The sequence below is a fragment of the Balaenoptera acutorostrata genome, chromosome 7, assembly GCF_949987535.1.
Source record: "Balaenoptera acutorostrata chromosome 7, mBalAcu1.1, whole genome shotgun sequence".
Taxonomy (NCBI): Eukaryota; Metazoa; Chordata; class Mammalia; order Artiodactyla; family Balaenopteridae; genus Balaenoptera; species Balaenoptera acutorostrata.
The window spans coordinates 62,116,136-62,134,259 of NC_080070.1; the positions used below are offsets into that span (position 1 = coordinate 62,116,136).

Genomic DNA, 18,124 nt, shown 5'->3' on the forward strand with positions numbered 1-18,124 from the left:
TCTTTTTCTATATTTTGTGTCTATGTTCTGGATTTGTGTTTTGTGGTTAACGTGAGGTTTGTATAAAATGTCTCATAGGTAAAATAGTCCTTTTTGTGATGACAGTATCTTGTCTTCATTTGCCTACATGGGTTCTGTCCTTTTCCTCTCCCCTGCTGCCTTTGTTTTTGTCTCACATTATCCTTTTCTATATTGTGAGTTCGTTACCAAATTAAGTAGCTATAGTTATTTTTGCTGCTTTTTTTCCTCTTTAACCTTTATTCTATAATGTGTTAAAAAACCTATTCTGATGTAGAGTTGAAATGTTCAGATTTATCACTTTATGCAAAGTTTTGTGTACTCTTGCCTTTTGTTTCTGGTAGAAGAGCTCCTTTCAACATTTCTTGTAAGGCAGGTCTAGTGTTGATGAGCTCCCTCAGAGATGGGAAAGTCTTTATTTCTCCTTCATATCTGAATAACGTTGCTGGATAGAGTGTCCTTGGCTGACAGTGTTTATCATTGAGAATTTTGAGGTGGTCATTTCATACTCGCCTGGACTGTAGAATTTCTGGTGAGAAATCTGCTCATTTCCTAGTGGTGGTTACTTTGTCAGTTATACATTTTTCCCTAGCTGCCTCTAAAATTCTTTGTCATTGACTTTCGACAGTTTAAATATAGAATGTCTTGGAGAAAGTCTTTTTGCATTGAGGTAATTAGGTGTTCTCTTAGCTTCATGGACTTGTATATCCAGTTCCTTCCCCAGGATTGGGAAGTTCTCAGCTATTATTTCTTTAGATAAACTCTCTGTTTCCTTCTCCCTCCCTTCTCCTTCTGGGATACTCATTATCCTAATGTTACCTTTCCTAAAAAGTTGGATAGTTCTTAGAGAATTTCCTCTTTTTAAAAAATATTTATTATTAATTTTTATTGAAGAATATTTGATTTACAGTGTTGTGTTAGTTTCTGCTGTACAGCAAAGTGAATCAGTTATACATATACACATATCCACTCTTCTTTAGATTCTTTTCCCATATAGGTTATTACAGAGTATTGAGTAGAGTTCCCTGTGCTGTACAGTAGGTTCTTATTAGTTATCTGTTTTATATATAGTAGTGTATTTATGTCAGTCCCAATCTCCCAATTTATCTGTCCCTTCCCCCTTTCCCCCTTGATAACCATAAGTTTGTTTTCTACATCTGTGACTCTATTTCTGTTCTGTAAATAAGTTCATTTGTACCATGTTTTTAGATTCCACATATGTGATACCATATGATATTTGTCTTTCTCTGTCTGACTTCACTTAGTATGACAATCTCTAGGTCCATCCATGTCATTGCAAATGGCATTCTTTCTTTTTTATTTTTCAATTTTTTTTGGATCTTCATTCTTTTTCTTCTTCTACATATATATATATATATTTTTTAATTTTATTTATTTATTTATTTATGGCTGTGTTGTGTCTTCGTTTCTGTGTGAGGGCTTTCTCGAGTTGTGGCAAGCAGGGACCACTCTTCATCGTGGTGCGCGGGCCTCTCACTATCGCGGCCTCTCTTGTTTCGGAGCACAGGCTCCAGACGCGCAGGCTCAGTGATTGTGGCTCACGGGCCTAGTTGCTCCGCGGCATGTGGGATCTTCCCAGACCAGGGATCGAACCCGTGTGCCCTGCATTGGCAGGCAGACTCTCAACCACTGCGCCACCAGGGAAGCCCACATATATTATTTATAGATTTCTATCTGCAGGCTTACTAATTCTCTGTTCCATGGGGTCTGCTCTGTTTTTAGTGCTTTCTAATGCAGCCTTCATTTTGATTATTGAGTTCCTCATCTCCAGAATTTGTTTGGTTCTTTTACCTTTCAATCTTTTTGGTGAAGTATTCCTTCTTGTCATTAATTTTATTCCTGAGCTCATTTCAGAGTTTTCATGAAGCTTGTTAGTTTCTTCGTGACAGCTATTTTGACTTTTCTATCAGTTAGATCACAATATTACATGCCTTTAAGTTTGGTTTCTGGAGAATTGTCATTCTCTTTTTGTGATATAGTGCAGGGGTCCCCAACCCCCAGGCCACAGACTGGTACCAGTCCGCGGCCTGTTAGGAACTGGGCTGCACAGCAGGAAGTGAGTGCTGGCCAAGGGAGCGAAGCTTCATCTGTATTTACAGCTGCTCCCCATTGCTCGCCTTACTGCCTGAGCTCCGCCTCCTGTCAGATCAGCAGCAGCATTAGATTCTCATAGGAGCGTGAACCCTACTGTGAACTGTGCATGTGAGGGATCTAGGTTGTGTGCTCCTTATGAGAATCTAATGCCTGATGATCTGAGCAGAGGCGGTGATGCTAGTGCTGGGGACTGGCTGCAAATACCGATCATCATTAGCAGAGAGGTTTGACTGCACAGGGACGATAATAAATCAATTGCTTGCAGACTCATATCAAAACCCTATCAGTGAGTGGCAAGTGACAATTAAGCTGCATCTTATGGAGTAGACTGGAAATAAGCAACACACTTCAGGTGTCACTGTCTCCCATCACCCCCAGGCAAGACCTCTAGTTGCAGGAAAACAAGCTCAGGGCGCCCACTGATTCTGCATTATGGTGAGTTGTAAAATTATTTCTTTATATATTACAATGTAATAATAGTAGAAATAAAGTACACAATAAATGTAATGTGCTTGAATCATCCTGAAACCATTCCCATTCCCACCCAGCCCCGGTCCATGGAAAAATTGTCTTCCACAAAACTGGTCCCTGATGCCAAAAAGGTTGGGGACTGCTGATATAGTGTTACCATGGTTCTTCATGGTACTTGATGACTTGTTCCTCTGCTGGTGCATTTGAAATAGCAAACATCTTTCTTCTTTAAAGTTATTGGTTTTAGTTTTGGTTTTTTAATTCTAATGATTCAACAGGTTAGAAATTAGAGTCCTTTCTTTTGTTTTCCAGTGGGTGACACTATGACACAAGTTTTTTGTTTTTCTTACCTTAGCTGTCTCTGGTTATATTTGAGAGTTGGCACTTTGCACCCTCTACCACCTGTCATAGGTGTTGCCAGTTGACCTTGTTGCTGCTTGTGCCTCGAGGGTTGTTGGTGCCTTGCTGCTGTGGTATTGCTGGCATTGCCACCAGGGGCACTGGGATTCTAAACGCTTCTGCTGTGTCCAGGATCTCCCAAGCCACAGGCTCTGCTGATGGGGGGAGGGGAATGGGGAGGAGCTGGGGCAAGGTTGCCTCTGCTGTGTCTGGGGTTATGTGTTTGCAGGCACCACTGCTCTGAGCAAGGGGTCAGAGTGGTGAGTGCCTCTGTGGCTGGAGGAATGTGGTCATAGGCCCCTCTGCTGCTGCTGCCCAATTACCATGGCCAGGAGTGCCAACGTGGCCAGGTGTCTGGAGTCATGTGTGCTACCTCCTCTGCTGTTACTGGGCTCCCTGGGGCTGTGGGCTCTGCTGCCACAACCAGGTAGCTGGGATTGCAGGCACTGCCTTTGCTCTTTTTCTGGTTCTGTCTTCTCTATGTGTTCCAGTCTACCCACCTTTAGATGTACAGATGTGTGGATCTCTGGCATCCTGAGGTGTTGGGCAGAGGTACCTTTGTTGAGGGCAGATGTTTTAGTGGTTGCAGATTGAAGGGGAGAGACAAAGGGAGCATCTTAATCCACCATGATGTTTTCAGTATCACTTATTACTGGTAATGTTAATCTTGATCATTTGGTTAATGTGGTGTCTTCTAGGTTTCTCCACTGTAAAGTTATTTTTTCTTTATTAGCTCTAAGACTGGGGTTGTTTGTTTTTATAGCTTTTCAAAGTCTGGATTCTGCTGATTGAATTTCCATAGTGATATTTAACATATTCTGTAAATTGGGTTAAATGTAGAGGATAGTCAGTGCAGATAGATTTTCTGTGTTAAGTACTTCCATCAGGAGGCCCATAATATATGGTTGTTTCTCTTGTTGAGTTATTCCTTTAGTTTTTTAAGTCCCAAAGCTGGTTTAAAAAAAAATCTAATACAGTTCATTTTTATTCTTAAAAAAGTCTTTGCCTGCATTTTGCTAATACTTTGCTTTAGAGGTAATTTTATTAGATGGACAGTTTATTTTTATCTTTTAAGTTAAAGTCATGTTATAAAAGATTCTATCTACTTTGTTACCAGTAATTTAATGGTAATCAATTGGATTCAGACTATAGACAAGTTTAATACATAAAGAATAAGAAAGTACAGTGAATGTATATGTATAACTGATTCACTTTGTTATAAAGCAGAAGCTAACACACCATTGTAAGGCAATTATACTTCAATAAAGATGTTTAAAAAAAAAAGTACAGTGAAGGCATAACTAGTCTCTTAAAATATTTCTAATTATTGTCACTGATAAGACTAGGTACTCTGGTACTCTAGGTTCTCTGCCTTTTTAAAAACTCTAGTGAGAAAGAGAATTAGCAAGCCACACTTCAATTTGTTACCATAGCATGAAGGGTAGTTTTTCCTGTTACAAGCCTTTCCTAACATCATGTTTCTGTAGTTTACTGCTGTATTCGTTTCCTGGAGCTGCTGTAACAAATTAGCACAACTTGGTGACTTAAAACAACAGAATTTTATTCTCATACTGTTCTGGAGGCTGTATGTCCTAATCAAGATGTTGGAGGTTCTCAGGGAGAAACTGTGCTTTGCTTCTCCTAGCTTCTGGTGGGTGAAGGCATTCCTCGACGTGTTGCCATGTTATTCCAAACTGTCTCCATCTTCACAATACCTTCTCCTCTGGTGTGTCTAATTTCTCTCAGTCTCTCTCCTTTATGAACATTTGTGATGGTATGTAGAGCCCACCAGGATAATCTCCTCAGCTCAAAGATTCGTAATTTAAATACATCTGCAAACCCTTTACCATATAAGGTAACACAGGTTTCAGGAATCAGGACTTGTTATCTTTGGAGGACACCATTCAACCCACTACATCTTCTCTCACCATACTCAAAGAGTCTTCCTTTGATGGCTTTCTGCTACCTGAGGAAGCACTGTGCATTCTTTTTGGTTCAAGAGATCAAATCATAGGAGTCTTCTAACTTTAGCAAAATTCTGGGATAGCTTTATTCTTAGAGGCTAGCATGACAAGCTTGAAACCAAAGGGTGCTGTAGCTCATATGAGATGTTTTTCTATTCTGTCTTTCTCCCTCTAGGTAGGTTTTCTTGGCAGGGGATCTAGTCAGAAAATTAATATTTTATTGCTGCTTCTCCCTGTATCTGGACACATACAAATTGTCTTAAAGTTGTTGGGGTTTTTGTTTGTTTGTTTTACATTTTTCTTGTATCCTGTCAATAGAGGAATGTTGAAAGTGCATGGGGCAGACTGGTAGGCAATAGAGGGTGACAGCAGGGGGGAAGGGTATTCTTTTTCCCTGCTGTGACAATCTTTACACTCAAAATGTTCACTGATCATTCCCCTTAGATCTTTTTTTTTTTTTTGGCATTTTATCAAACCAATATGGGCTTGAATTATCAGATTTTTAAAAATCAAGATATAATTGACATGTAGTTGGCCCTCTGTATCTGTGAGTTCTGCAATTACTAATACAGAGGGCCAACTGTACTACAGCATTTTATATAAGGGACTTGAGCATCCTTGGATTTTGGTATCCACAGCAGGTCCTGCAACCAATACCCTGTGGATACCAAGGGATGATTGTATAACATTGTATTAGTTTTAGGTCTACAACATAATGATTTAATGTATGTATATATTGTGAAATGACTACCAGAATAAGTTGGTTAACATCCATCACCACACATTTACATTTTTTCTAGTGACGAAAATTTTTATGATTTACTCTTTAACAACTTTCAAATATACAATACAGTATTGTTAACTATGGTTACCATGTATACATTACATGTCAAGGACTTATTTATCTTATAACTGGAAGTTTGTACCTTTTGACTACCTTCACCCATTTCCTCCTTTCTCTGCCCAGCTCCCTCCCTCTAGTAACTACAAATTTGTTCTCTGAGTTTTTCTGTCTGACTTATTTCACTTAGCACAATGCCCCCATGTTGTTGCAAATAGCTTAATGATATTCCTTTGTGTGTGTGCGTGTATATATATCGTATTATATATGGTATTATGTATATAAAATCACATATACCACATTTTCTTTATCCAGGAAGAGACTGTCCTTTCTCCATTGTATAGTTGTGGCTCTTTTGTCATAAATTAGTTGACCACATATGCATGGATTTACTCCTGGGCTATTTCTGTTCCATTGATCTGTTTCTGTTTTTTATTGCAATACCATACTGTTTTGATTACTAAAGCTATGTAATATAGTTTGAAAGCAGGAAGTGTTATGCCTCTTGCTTTGTTCTTCTTTCTCAAGATTGCTTTGGCTATTTGGGGTATTTTGTGGTTCCATACAAATATTAGTATTGTTTACTGTATTTCTGTGAAAAAAAAATGCCATTGGAATCTTGATAGGGGTTGCATTGGATACATAGATTGCTCTGGGTAGTATGGATTTTAACAATATTCTAGTCCGTGAGCATGGAGTATCTCTTCATTTGTGCATTCTTCCATTTCTTTCATCCATGTCTTACAGTTTTCAGTATACCAGTCTTTCAGCTCCTTGGTTAAATTTATTCCTAAGTATTTTATTCTTTTTGATCCAGTTGTAAATGGGATTGTCTTAATTTTTCTAATAGTTTGTTACTAGTGTATAAAAATACAGCTAATTTTTGTATATGGATTTTGTATCCTGCAACTTTACCAAATTCATGTATAAGGTTTTTTCTTGGAGTCTTTAAGGTTTTCTGTGTATGTCATTTACAAATAATGACAGCTTTACTACTTTTTTTTATTTGGATGCCTTTTCTTTTTTTTTTTCTTTTTCTGATTGCTCTGGCTCGGACTTCTAGTAGTATGTTGAATAAAAGTGGCAAGAGTGGACATCCTTCTATTATTGCTGATCTTAGAGGACAAGCTTTCAGTTTTTCATCACTGAGTATGATATTAACTGTGGGCTTGTCATATATGGCCTTTATTATGTTGAGGCATGTTCCCTCTGTACCCAGTTGTTGAGAGTTTTCGTCATAATTGAATTTGAATTTTGTCAAATGCTTTTTCAGCATCTACTCAGATGATCATATGATTTTTATCCTTAGTTTTGTTAATGTGGTGTATCACATTGATTGTTTTGCTGATGTTGAACCATCTCATCCCAGGGATAAATCACATTTGATCATGGTGTATGATCCTTTTAGTGTATTGTTATATTGGGCTTGCTAATATTTTGTTGAGAATTTTTGCATTTATGTTTATGAGGAATATTGGCCTGTAATTTTCTTTTCTTGTTTGTTTTGTCTAGTTTCAGTATCAGAGTAATAGTGCTGGTCTCGTAAAATGAGTTTGGAAGTGTTCTCTTCTGTCTTTTGGAAGGGTTTGAAAAGGATTGGTATTAATTCTTTAAATGTTTGGTTGAATTTACCAGTAAATCCATTTGGACTTACGTTTTTTGGGAGGTTTGTGATTACTGATTCCATCACCTTATTTCTAATTGGTCTGTTCAGATTTTCTGCTTGTTCATGATTCAGTCTTATTTAGTAGGTTTTATGTTTCTAGAAATTTATCCATTCCTTGTAGGTTGTCTAAATTGTTAATGGATAATTGTACATTGCAGTCTCTGATGATCCTTTGCATTTCTGTGGGAACAGTTGTATTGTCTCCTCTTTCATGTCTAATATCATTTGAGTCTTCTTCTTTCCTTAGTGAATCTAGCTAAAGGTATGTGTACTTGGTTTATCTTTTCAAAAAATCAGCTTAGTTTCATTGAACTTTTGTCCTTTCTCGTCTTTATTTTATTTATTTCTGCTCTGATCTTTGTTATTTTCTTCCTTCTCCTAACTTTAGGCTTAGGTTTTTCTTTTTCTCATTCCTTCAGGTATATAGTTAGGTTTTTTATTGAGGTGTTTCTTTTTTCTTAATGTAGTCATTTATCACTATGAACTTCCCTCTTAGAACTGCTTTTGCTGCATCCTATACATTTTGGTGTGTTGTATTTCCATTTTTGTTTGTCTCAAGATATTTTTTGATTTCTTCTTTGACCCATTGGTTGTTCAATTTTATGGTATTTAATCACCACATATTTGTGAATTTTCCAGTTTTCTTTTTGGAATTGATTTCTAGCATAATAATACCATTGTGGTTGGAAGAGATGCTTGATATGATTACAGTCTTCTTAATCTGTGTCCTAACATAAGATCTATCCTGCAAAATGTGTCATGTGTGCTTAAGAAGAATGTGTACTATGCTGCTTTTGAATGAAATGTTCTGTAAATGTTTGTTAAAGTGCTTGTTACACCAGATGGACTTGAATGTTTTCTTACTGATTTTCTGTCTGGATTATTTGTACATTGATGAAAGTATGGTACTAAAGCCCCCTACTATTATTGTATTTCCTGTCTCTCTCGTTAGATCTGTTAATATTTGCTGCATGCATATTAAAAATGTCATTCTTTTTTGGATGGACCCCCTTTTCATTATACAGTGACCTTCCTTGTCTCTCTTTTAGTCTTTGTCTTAGTCTGTTTTATCCTTAGTCTGTTTTATCTGATGTTAAGTATAGCTACCCCAGCTTTCCTTTGGTTTCCACTTGCATGGAATATCTTTTTCCATGTGTCTGTTTGTGTCCTTAAAGCTGAATTGAGTCTCCTGTAGGCAGCATATAGTTATGTCTGTTTTTTTAATCCATTCAGCTACTCTGTGTCTTTTGATTGAATAATTTAGTTCATGACATTTAAAATAATTATTGATAGATATGGACTTACTATTGACAGAGAAGCAAAAGCTGAAAGAGTTCATCACTATTAGACCAGCCTTACGTAAGCTTCTTTCATAGAGATACTGACAACCTGTGGCAGGGCAATGGGAGCATGCCAGGATGGTGCCCACCTATTTGCAGATCCTCAGTGCTGGGTTGGGGTTTATAGGGAGATTGTGTCTCAGCCTCTGTTACCTTTTTCAGTGTGGATTTTTTCTTATTTACCCAATATGTAAGAGTCATGCAGCTAGTTTCTGGATTTTTTTTCAGAGGAAATTGTTCTATGTATAGCTGTAGATTTGGTGTTTGTGGGAAGAGAAGAGTTCAGGAGCCTTCTTTGTTGTCATCTTGAATTGGGACCTCCTCCTCACACTTCTGTGTGAAATGCATTTCTAGTTTTCTCAAGAAACATAAGAATTTAAGATAAGCATTAGATTGTTACCTTAATTATTATAAATTATACCCCAGTGAAATGTTCTAGAATTTTGTATACTTAAATTTATAAGTGTAAAATTATGAAAATTTCCAAAATATAGGAAGAAGAAAATTGTATAAAATACATTCATGTATCCACCACCCAGATTTAACAAATACTGACATTTTACAGTATTTGCTTAAGTCAGTCTTTTAAAAAGCAAATAGAATACTAAAAGTACAGCTAAAACTTTACCCCAGTCTTTGCCTCAAAAAACAAGGAAAGGGGAAATCAGTATCCTGACATTGGTGTCTGTTGTTTCCATGCTTGTTTTCATACAGTTTGAACATATGTATATAACTCTAAAGAATATATATTTTCTATACATATGGTCATACCATATAAGTTTCTTTTAAGATTTTTACCTTATGGGTCCTTTTCAACAATCTGACTACTGTATGCCCAGGTGTGGCTTCATTTTGTTTTTATCTTGCTTGGGGCTTGCTAAGCTTTTTGAACCTGTACATTTATTTTTCAAAAACAATTTTTGCCTCATTTTATTCTGGGATTCCATTTAAACACAGTTTTGACATTGTCCCACAGATAATTGATCTTAAGTTCATTTTTTTTTAACATCTTTATTGGAGTATAATTGCTTTACAATGGTGTGTTAGTTTCTGCTTTATAAAAAAGTGAATCAGTTATACATCTGCGTATGTCCACATATCTCTTCCCTCTTGCATCTCCCTCCCTCCCACCCTCCCTGTCCCACCCCTCTAGGTGGTCACAAAGCACCAAGCTGATCTCCCTGTGCTATGCGGCTGCTTTCCACTAGCTATCTATTTTACATTTGGTAGTGTATATATGTCCATGACACTCTCTCACTTCATCCCAGCTTACCCTTCCCCCTCCCCCTCCCCATATCCTCAAGTCCATTCTCAAGTAGGTCTGCATCTTTATTCCTGTCTGCCCCTAGGTTCTTCTGACCAATTTTTTTTTCTTTTTTTAGATTCCATATATATGTGTTAGCATATGGTATTTCTTTTTCTCTTTCTGACTTACTTCACTCTGTATGACAGTCTCTAGGTCCATCCACCTCACTACAAATAACTCAGTTTCGTTTCTTTTTATGGCTGAGTAATATTCCATTGTATATATGTGCCACATCTTCTTTATCCATTCATCTGTCAATGGACACTTAGGTTGCTTCCATGTCCTGGCTATTGTAAATAGAGCTGCAGTGAACATTTTGGTACATGACTCTTTTTGAATTATGGTTTTCTCAGGGTCTATGCCCAGTAGTGGGATTGCTGGGTCATATGGTAGTTCTATTTTTAGTTTTTTAAGGAACCTCCATACTGTTCTCCATAGTGGCTGTATCAATTTACATTCCCACCAACAGTGCAAGAGGGTTCCCTTTTCTCCACACCCTCTCCAGCATTTAGTTTGTAGATTTTTTGATGATGGCCATTCTGACCAGTGTGAGATGATATCTCATTGTAGTTTTGATTTGCATTTCTCTAATGATTAATGATGTTGAGCATTCTTTCATGTGTTTGTTGACAATCTGTATATCTTCTTTGGAGAAATGTCTATTTAGGTCTTCTGCCCATTTTTCGATTGAGTTGTTTGTTTTTTTGATATTGAGCTGCATGAGTTGCTTGTATGTTTTGGAGATTAATCCTTTGTCAGTTGCTTCATTTGCGAATATTTTCTCCCATTCTGAGGGTTGTCTTTTCGACTTGTTTATGGTTTCCTTTGCTGTGCAAAAGCTTTTAAGTTTCATTAGGTCCCATTTGTTTATTTTTGTTTTTATTTCCATTTCTCTAGGAGATGGGTGAAAAAGGATCTTGCTGTGATTTATGTCATTGAGTGTTCTGCCTATGTTTTCCTCTAAGAGTTTTATGGTGTCTGGCCTTACATTTTGGTCTTTAATTCATTTTGAGTTTATTTTTGTGTATGGTTTTAGGGAGTGTTCTAATTTCCTTCTTTTATATGTAGCTGTCCAGTTTTCCCAGCACCACTTATTGAAGAGGCTGTCTTTTCTCCACTGTATATTCTTGCCTCCTTTATCAAAGATAAGGTGACGATATGTGTGTGGGTTTATCTCTGGGCTTTCTATCCTGTTCCATTGATCTATATTTCTGTTTTTGTGCCAGTACAGTACTGTCTTGATTACTATATCACTGATGAACATAGATGCAAAAATCCTCAACAAAATACTAGCAAACAGAATCCAACAGCACATTAAAAGGATCATACACCATGATCAAGTCAGGTTTATCCCAGGAATGCAAGGATTCTTCCATATATGCAGATCAATCAATGTGATACACCATTTTAACAAATTGAAGGAGAAAAACCATATGATCACCTCAATAGATGCAGAGAAAGCTTTCGACAAAATTCAACACCCATTTATGATAAAAACCCTCCAGAAAGTAGGCATAGAGGGAACTTTCCTCAACATAATGAAGGCCATATATGACAAACACACAGCCAACATTGTCCTCAATGGTGAAAAATTGAAACCATTTCCACTAAGATCAAGAACAAGACAAGGTTGCCCACTCTCACCACTATTATTCAACATAGTTTTGGAAGTTTTAGCCACAGCAATCAGAGAAGAAAAAGAAATAAAAGAAATCCAAATCAGAAAAGAAGAAGTAAAACTGTCACTGTTTGCAGATGACATGATACTCTACATAGAGAATCCTAAAGATGCTACCAGAAAACTCCTAGAGCTAATCAATGAATTTGGTAAAGTAGCAGGATACAAAATTAATGCACAGAAATCTCTTGCATTCCTATACACTAATGATGAACAATCTGAAAGTGAAATTAAGAAAACATTCCCATTTACCATTGCAACAAAAAGAATAAAATATCTAGGAATAAACCTACCTAAGGAGACAAAAGACCTGTATGCAGAAAATTTTAAGACACTGATGAAAGAAATTAAAGATGATAGAAATAGATGGAGAGAGATACCATGTTCTTGGATTGGAAGAATCAACATTGTGAAAATGACTCTACTACCCAAAGCAATCTACAGATTCAGTGCAATCCCTATCAAACTACCACTGGCATTTTTCACAGAACTAGAACACACAATTTGTATGTAAACACAAAAGACCCTGAATAGCCAAAGCAATCTTGAGCAAGAAAAACGGAGCTGGAGGAATCAGGCTCCCTGACTTCAGACTATACTACAAAGCAAGACAGTATGGTACTGGCACAAAAACAGAAATATAGATTAAGTTCATTTTTTAATAGTTTTTCACTTTCAGGTTGGATAATTTCTACTGACATACTTTCAAGTTCATTGACTCTTTCTTTTCTCATCTCTAGTATGCTGTTAAGCCCATTCAGTGAGGATTTTTAAATTTCAGATAACTGCATTTTAGAGTTCTAGAGTTCTCATTTGGTTCTTACAGTTTCTCATTTTCTGCTGAGATTTCTCATCTATGAATTTATTATGACATTTTCTTTTATGTATTTGAACATAAATAATAGCTGCTTCAAAATCTTTTGCTGCAGGCAATGTCTGAACCATTTCAGGCATTGCCTTTTCTCTTGATTATGGGTCACATTTTCTGTTTCTTGATGTTTCTTGTAATTTTGGATTTTTTTCTGGACATTGTGAATGATAGATACATTGTAGAGACATTATTCCACTATGTTCTTCCAAAGTGTATTGATTTTTGTTTTATCAAGCAGTTAACTTGGCAGAACTCAGATTCCAAACTCTGTGTCCCCCTTGACAAGAAGTGTCTATTTAGTTCTTTTTGCCTTAGCTGGGCTTGTAGTCTGTCATGAGCATGCTTAGTTAAGGGGTTAGCCAGAGATTTTGGCAGAGCTTATTTGCAGAATTTGGGGTTCCCCTTTTGTAGTTCTTTTTCTGAGATTTCCCTTTCTTACTTTCCAACTGCTGCTGTTCTCCCACACTGTGCTCTGAGTCCTCAGTAACCTTGCAGCACCAACTGGCATCTTCCTTCAGGAAAAATGCCATAAAAGTGGCAGTGTAACCCTGTGTTCCCTGCCATTCTCCATTCTGTCATCTCCTTTCTACTTTCTGATTTGGTTGCTCTCCAGTGTCTTGGATTGTTGTTTGATTATATTTTGTGTAGACTTTGTTATCTGCAGGAGGGTTGGTCTGATAGAAGGTACTCCACTATTAATGGGAGTAGAACTCCTTGCATAGCTTTTTTTTTAATGTGGTAAAAATACATATAACATAAAATTTACCACTTTAGCCATTTTTAAGTGTACCACTCAGAGGCATTAATTGCATTTACAGTCTTGTTCATCGGTTACCACTGTCTATACCCAAAACTTTTTCTTACCCAAACAAACTCTGTGCCCCAAAAGCAGTACATCCCCACTCCCTCTCCCCCAGCCCCTGGTGTCCTCTATTACACTTTTGTCTCTATAAATTTGCCTATTCTACATATTTCACATGAGTGGAATCCTGCAATATTTGTTTTTTTGTGTCTGGCTTATTTCAGTTTTAGCATAATGTTTTCAAGTTTCATCTGTGTTGTAGAATGTATCAGAATTCTTTTTAAGTGTGAATAATATTCCATTATATGTCCATACCACATTTTATTTATCCATCTGTTGATGGATATGTTTCCACATATTTGCTGTTGTGAATAATGAATGCTGTTATGAACATGGATGTACAAGTATCTGAGTTCCTGCTTTCATTTATTTAGGGTATATACCTGTAAGTGGAATTGCTGGATCATATGGTAATTCTTTAACATCTTGAGGAACTGCCAAACTGTTTTCCACAGTGGCTATACCATTTTATATTCCCACTAGCAATGTACAAGTTTCCAGTTTCTTCAAATTCTTGCCCATATGTGTTATTTTCCTTTTATTTATTATCTATTATTATAGTCATCCTAGTGGGTATTAAGTGGTATCTCATTGTGATTTGGATTTTCATTTCTCTAATGACTAATTATGTTGAGTATCTTTTCATGTCCTTGTTGATGGTTTATATATCTTTGGAGAAATGTCTATTCAAGTCTTTTGCCCATTTTTTGAGTTGTCTTTTTATTGTTGAGTTGTAGGAATTCTTGATATATTCTGGTTATTAAATGCTTATCAGACATATAGTTTGCAAATATTTTTTCCCATTCTGCAGTTTCGTTTCACTCTGTCTTCTGATGTACAGAAGTTTTTAATTTTTTAATTTTGATGCAATCCAATTTATCTAGTTTTTCTTTTGTTGCTTATGCTTTTGGTGTCATATCTTAGACTCGTTGCCAAATCCAAGGTCATGAAAATTTACCCCTGTTTTCTTCCAGGAGTTTTATGGTTTTAGCTCTTATGTTTGTTTTTCATCCATTTTGTGTTAATTTCTGTATATGGTGGGAGGTAGGGATGCAGCTTTACTCTTTTGCATGTGGAAATCCAATTTTCCCAGCAGTACCTGTTGAAGAGATATTCTTTCCCCCATTGATGGACTTGACACCATTGTCAAAAGTCAGTTGGCCATATATGTAAGGGTTTATTTCTGGATGCTCAGTTCTGTTCCATTGGTCTATATATATCTACCCTAAAGCCAGTAATTACGTTTTGAAATTGGGAACTGTGTATGCTCCAACTTTCTTTTTCAAGATTGTTTTGGCTCTTCAAGGCCTCTCACATTTTCATACGAATTTGAGTATTGGTTTTTCTATTTCTACAAATCAATAAATTTTTTTAACTTGCTTTTTGGATTCTGATTATTTTAGAGATTTATTCATGTTAATACAGACATTTAATTCACTTAATGGATTATAAAGAAGTGTCTAAATAAACACTTTGTTTATTAATAAACAATGTTTTGCTTTTATAAGGAATGCCACAATGAACATTCTTTGAATGCCTCTTGTCCACATGCTGGAAAGTGTCTTTAGGACAGTAGTTCTCAACCTGGGCAGTTTTCCTTGCAAGGAAACATTTGGCAGTCTTTGGAGACATTTTTGATTATCAAGACTAAGAGGAGGGGTGCTGCAGGCATCTAGTGGGTAGAGACCAGGGACACTATTAAACATCCTACAATGCAGAAACAGATTCCCACCCACCCTATTACAAAGTATTATCCAAATTATACAATTACTTAGAAGTGGAATTTATAAAGCCCTAGGGTGTGTGCAATTTTTTGGTATTATATGAAATGGGTTTCTGTAAAATGTGACAAAGATATTATTTCCAATTCAAATAAAGGTTTGGAATATCTGAAATTAAAGTTTCTTTGGTGATGCTGGTATTTAACAGTTAGTTATAAGCAATTTAATTATCTTAAACCAGATAGAATAGCAGCATTATCCAGAGTTAACTAATTTGTTTACTTACCCAGAGGGTGCACATAATTTAACTTCATGAACTGAAATACAGTGGTACTTCCTGCCTGATTAAAATATTGATTTTAGAGTGAGAATCTGCTTTTAATTAATCTGTGCTAGATAATGGTAGTTGGAATATTAAGTTGAAAGTGAAGACTGAATGAGAGAAAAATTACAGTGTGAAAAATGTAGAATTTTTTTCTGGCAAAGATGGTTGTTAAATATTGAAAGCTTAAAGGTTTGAAAATTTTTTCTAAGTGTGATTTAAATTCGTTTTTAAATTGAAGACAGGGGAATGAACCTAAAGAATTTTGAGACCCACTTTTAAGCCTATAAGACCCATGGCTCCCCCCTTTGAAAATCTGATGAAAGTTATGGCCCCAGAACTATGTGCATGTTTGTGTACATACAATTTTGTGTATGATTTTTGGGTGGTTCATGCATGCTCTCAAAGCCATTCATGGACCACTCCTACCTGCCTTGAACCTTCTAGATTTCCAGATTCAGGACTTTGGTAATAAAACTCTTAAAATGCTAAAAATAAGATAGATATATGTATTTGAAATTATCACTGAATAGTAAAGACACAGCTCTATATTGTTCGTGTCTTATTTGCCAAATGCACAAGACTCAGTGATAGAATTCTTTAAGTTCTTCAACATTAAATGAATACAGATCTCATTTTAATATCTATAACCTTCAATTTTTTTCTTTTTACTAGGCATATGCAGCAGTGCTACAGCAACAAGCTAATGAAAACAGACACAATTCAACTGAAAAAGCATGTTTTGGAATCTTCCTACCAGAAGAAAGACTTAATGACTTTCGTGATGAACAAATTGGACAGTTGCAGGAGCTGATGCAAGAAGCTACTAAACCCAATAGGCAGTTTAGTATTACTGAGTCCAGGAAACCAAAATTTTAGTCTATACAATAAAGTTTAACAAAGCATTTCAAATTCAGAGCCCCTTATTTTAACTATCATTGGTTTTTAAAATTTATTTCTTAAGAATAAAGAATTCTTAAAGAATGGCTCTAAAATGGACAAGCTTGTGAAATTTTGCCAAAAATTTTTTTATGTATAAACTCGTTTTAATGCTATTCTTGTTCAAGCATTAGCTTCATGGCTTTAGCTTTATAAGTATATTATGATAATGATTGATAGATGTAGAATTCTGAGGTTATTATTTAATTTCCACTTGCATGGAATATCTTTTTCCATCCCCTCACTTTCAGTCTGTATGTGTCCCTGGATCTGAAGTGGGTCTCTTGTAGACAGCATATATAGGAGTCTTGTTTTCATATCCATTCAGCCAGTCTGTATCTTTTGGTTGGAGCATTTAATCCATTTACATTTAAGGAAATTATCGATATGCATGTTCTTACTGCCATTTTGTTAATTGTTTTGGATTTGTTTTTGTAGGTCTGCCTTTCCTCTTTTTTTAAATTTTCTTTTTATTTTATTTATTTATTTATTGGCTGTGTTGGGTCTTTGTTGCCGTGTGTGGGCTTTCTCTAGTTGCAGGGACTGGGGGCTACCCTTCGTTGCAGTGTGTGGGCTTCTCATTGCAGTGAGTTCTCTTGTTGCAGAGCACGGGCTCTAGGCTTGTGGGCTTCAGTAGTTGTGGCATGTGGGCTCAGTAGTTTTGTCATGCAGGCTCTAGAGCACAGGCTTAGTAGTTGTGGCACATGGGCTCAGTTGCTCTGCGGCATGTCCCAGACTAGGGATCGAACCTGTGTTGCCTGCTTAGGCAGGCAGATTCTTAACCACTTTGCCACCCAGGAAGGCCTTTTTTTTTTTTTTTTTCTCCCCCTTCCTCTGTTGTGCTCTTCTCTTGTGATTTGATGATTATCTTTAGTGTTGTGTTTGGATTGCTTTTTCTTTTTTGTGTGTGCATCGTAGTTTTGGTTTGCAGTTACCATGAGGTTTTGATTTAGTAGTCTATATGTATACAAGATTGTTTTAAGTTGCTGGTCTCAATTTCAAATACATTTCCAATATCCTGCATTAGTAACTCTCCTCATGATTGCTGGTTTTGATATATTTGTGTGTGGATGATTTCCTGCCTTTACTGTACGTTTGCCTTTACTGGTGAGCTTTCCCATTCATAATTTTCTTGTTTCTAGTTGTGGCCTTTTCTTTTCCATCTAGAGAAGTTCCTTTAGCATTTGTTGTGAAGCTAGTTTGGTGGTGCTGAATTCTCTTAGCTTTTGCTTGTCTGTAAAGCTTTTGATTTCTCCATCACATCTGAATGAGATCCTTGCTGGGTAGAGTATTCTTGATTGTAGGTTTTTTCCTTTCATCACTTTAATTATATCGTGCCACTCCCTCTGGCCTGCAGAGTTTCTGCTGAAAAATCAGCTGATTGTGATTTTGGAGTTTTTGCAAGAGGAGGTGAGCTCAAGTCCAGCAAGGTTATTATTTAAATACATCGTTACCCTGAAAATTTTATCACTTCTGCTTTAATAATACATATGATTATTCTTTTAAATGTCCCTTCTCCCTGAGTCATTATTTACAATGAAAGGTTAAAAAGAAGCTTTAGGATTCAGTATTATACATATTACCATTTGTCTACTAGATTTTACAATGTTT

The 18,124-nt window shown here is 36.3% G+C and overlaps 1 protein-coding gene across 1 annotated transcript in view; it reads left to right on the forward strand.

The window, feature by feature from the left end:
- SDHAF3 (succinate dehydrogenase complex assembly factor 3) overlaps positions 1-16,624 on the forward strand; it is an 83,104-nt gene extending 66,480 nt beyond the window's left edge. Inside the window, exon 2 of the mRNA XM_007164800.2 lies at positions 16,250-16,624. Coding sequence (XP_007164862.1) covers positions 16,250-16,453 — 204 coding nt within the window. The 3' untranslated portion in view covers positions 16,454-16,624. The remainder of the gene's footprint in view (positions 1-16,249) is intronic.
- The last annotated feature ends 1,500 nt before the right edge of the window (positions 16,625-18,124 follow it).